The sequence below is a fragment of the Solanum tuberosum genome, unplaced genomic scaffold, assembly GCF_000226075.1.
Source record: "Solanum tuberosum cultivar DM 1-3 516 R44 unplaced genomic scaffold, SolTub_3.0 scf00508, whole genome shotgun sequence".
Lineage (NCBI taxonomy): Eukaryota > Viridiplantae > Streptophyta > Magnoliopsida > Solanales > Solanaceae > Solanum > Solanum tuberosum.
Genome location: NW_006239453.1, coordinates 143327 through 147115, shown reverse-complemented (window position 1 = coordinate 147115; position 3789 = coordinate 143327). Strand labels below are relative to the sequence as shown.

Genomic DNA, 3789 nt, shown 5'->3' with positions numbered 1-3789 from the left:
TCAGTTTTTTTTATGTATCTAAGAGGCTAGTACATGTTCATGATACATATAAAGAGAAAAGACATAAAGTCACTGAAGTTGTCTCAAATTTTTAAAAAGACACTTTAACTTTGCATGTGTCCTATTACCCATAAAAGTATTAAATACCCTTGTACATAGACAATTTTGACTAATTTCCTCATCTATGAAGAGGTGCGTGATGCTCACCATTTTGACCATTTTAATTAAATTTAAATATTAATAAAAGTGAGAAAAATCCGACCCGAATTTTAACAAAAACACTTCCATTTCTTTTCTTTTTCATTTTTCAAATTTTCTCTTCTTTTCCATTGAAATTTTCTCCCACCCTCCTTAAAGAAAATTGAAGTTGCGGCTAGGTCTTCATCTTCTTCATCAAATTAAAGTATGGTGTATGTGACAATGAAGCCGACAAAACTAGGGCTAGAGGGGCCCGAGAGGAGATTGATTAAGACAACTCTCTCTACCAAAAATGTTAAGAATCTTGAGAAAATGTGTACGAATTTGATTTGTGGTGCTAAGGACAGAAGTTTCAGAGTAAAGGGACTTGTAGAAATGCCAACAAAGGTTCTTAACATTATCCCTAGGAAGTCTTCCTGTGGAGAAGGCACAAATACATGGGACAAGTTTGAGTTGCAGGTTCACGAGTGTGAATTGACCTTTTCAGCTCCGAGATGTTGTCAAGCAAATCACCACTGAACCTGGTGTCGAGGTTGATGTCACTATTGTTGATTCCTAAAAGTACTTGTTTGAAAAAATCTTCTCCAACATCAAATTTGGGGAAGATGAAGTATTTAATTATTTAATTAATTAATAAAGAAAACAGTTGAAATGTGGCATTTTTTAATTGGGTTTTGGCAGTTAAAATAAACCTTCACGCGTTGTTATTTTAGTGTTCACAAAGATAGTGAGAAAATGGGTCAAAATGATCATTTTACAAAGATATCCAATACTTTTGTGGGTTAATAGGATGCTCGTAAAGTTAAGATGTTTTTTTGAAAATTCAGGACAACTTTAGTGGTGACTTTATGTCTTTTTTCTACATATAAATGTATATATGCAACTGTATAGTACGTGTTCATGATACATATAAATGTATATGTGCAATTGTACACTCATGTATCTAAGTGTTTAGTTTGTTGGATACATCTTATATTGATAATATATACATCAAATTAATGAATTTATTATTTCAAGAGTACATAACAAAAATATACATGTTTTGGTCTTTTATCAATAATATTAAAAAAATTATTATTTAAAAAAGTAATAAAATGAAATTAATTAACCATAGATACACTCCTTGATTTCCGCATTATATTAAGGGATTTGATAAATTAAATTTCATAATTAATTGTTCATATATTCTGAAAATCCTCAATTACTCCTTTAATTAAGGAAATCAGTTACAACCATTTAATTCAAACAAATAAAACATGTATCTCAATTTTTAAAATCGTCAGATTACATGTATCTGACGAGTAATGATACATGTATCCAAAGGAAGAAATATGGTACACGAAGTAATATTTGAAACTATTGTGAATCTTAGTAATTATGATCTAAACTAGTGGAATTTATGTAGTTTACCCATATAAAATAGCAAAATTAATTTGAAACTTTTCAATGAAATAATAAGAGCAAGATCATTATTAAAAGTTAGCATCGAGAATAATTGCCAAAAAAATTCAAGTGCGTTCGTGGATGCACTTATCGGCGAAATATAATCAAAATTATTATGAAGTTATTTTTAGATTTTTCATATAAAATATGAATCATGAAAATAAGAAAAATTTAATTAAGAGAATTGATTTTTGACAATTTCCATAAATTAGTAAATATTTAAAGATAAGTTAACTTGATTATTTTAAGATACGATGCTAATTGCTGATGTTTTCTCGGTGGAATTGAATAAGCAATGATGAAAAAATGGAAAGGAAAATAAGGAAAAAGTGAGAATTGAAAAATAATGTTGGAATAAATACAAAGAAATGAAATTATATAAGAGAGATTTATTAAGGATTTTTTTTAAAAAAAAACAGATTATAAAAAGGGAAAATAATCTAAAAAGGCTAATCAAAAGGAAAAGAAAAAATTTAAATTTGTCAACAAAGTAAAGTTGCGGATTTTGTAAAATTAAAAAAAAAACATTTTTTAGTTTATTTTTTTGTTAACTGAATTTCCAAAATTGTGAAACAACTTTTTGACTTATAAATATTTTAACATGCATGTTATGTTTGTACATGATTTCCACACTAATGCACATGTGGTGTTTGATAAAATGTCTGAAATAATTGAATAGCAGTATGAGTTTTCCTGCTTCTAGTTTTCTTCTCTGACATATTTTCCCCTCTTCTTTCAGTGAGAATAAAAAAGTGACCACTGTAAAGAAGTTGGTTGATGATGTTATTGACGAGTCATATTGCGAGGTGAGAATTGGACTTCCCATTTTTCAGAAAAATTGTGAGAATATATTCCATTTCTAAGAAACCATCAAACCTTGTTTAGTCAATTTGTTAAAACAACGAGAAAATGACATAAATAGTCCCTTAACTATAAACCTAAGCTATTTGTATTTAAACAAAATGGACAAAGACCAAACCTGATAAATTTTTGAATATTTAAAGGACTAAAATCGGTAAGTCTATAGTTAAGAGACTAAAATCGGTAAGTGTATAGTTAAGAGACCAAAGGTAATAAATTTTTGAATAGTTAAAGGACTAAATCCGTTAAGAGTATAGTTAAGGGACCATTTTAGATCTACTACTATAGTTAAGGGACTATTTATGTCATTTTCTCTTAACAACCTAACATAGCTTCAACTTTTTGATTGTATCTTTGCCTGTCATGTATTTACAAATGTTCTTGGTTCATTATTATAGAGATTAATATAATTCTTCAGTTCTTTTATGTTATTTTAAAGTGTTTTTACACATAGTTAATGTTGAAATGTCATATTTAGTTTTCGAGCACCAAACAATTCTGAAACTTTACTGTGATCCTTGAGTTCTTCTTCATATGCGGTTGTGGAAAACTGATGAGAAGACATAGATGTACCTCAAGAAAATGAAGAACGTATCATTAAATATAAAAAGGTCCCATGTTGCTGTGTCAGATGAAGGAACATGGCATGTCCCTGGAAAACTTAGGCAAAGATTTTCCTGAAGTATGAAGAAGATGTTACTTTAGATGGATATCACTTTCAACTTGTATGGTCTATGTAATGCTTCATCAGTTCTTTTTCAATTTCTCATTGTGCCTTGCCCTTAGCATAACATACATGGTTAATTGTAAATGCTTCACTTTTCTTTAAAGATACACAGGAATGGGACTGTGCGAACTCATTTAACACTCTTCAACAAGTAAGCCTCGAAATTCTTAGTAAAAATTCTCTAAACATATGGATTTAATATTAGCAAAGAAGAAAGACTTTAAGCTAAAAACACCCTCATATTTTTTTTCAGTAGGCATCAAGTCAATAAATCGTTTTGCGTTTTACACTTTCGATTTCTTGAGTTGGAAGTATTAAGACTTTGTCTTTGTTGATTATTTTATGCTCTTATTTGTTATCCAGAATGTATTTAAGCTGCAAAAGTAATTGGAATTGGGACATTTGATTGTGGAAACAGAGGATTTATTTCTGAGTAAATAACCATCAGAGAACTCTGCTCCGACATATTAATTTTCAGTTGTTGCTGTTTAAAAATGTAGCATGTTTCTCCTACATGTCATGCTTCATCTCCAATTATTTTTTTCAGTAGGCATCAAGTC

General features: G+C 29.3%; 1 protein-coding gene across 1 annotated transcript; it reads left to right on the top strand.

The window, feature by feature from the left end:
* The first annotated feature begins 405 nt into the window (after positions 1–405).
* On the top strand, positions 406–717 carry LOC102578863 (40S ribosomal protein S20-like). Its single transcript, XM_015304318.1, has one exon. The coding sequence runs from the start codon at positions 406–408 to the stop codon at positions 715–717; it is 312 nt and encodes a 103-aa protein (XP_015159804.1).
* Positions 718–3789: the final 3072 nt, after the last annotated feature.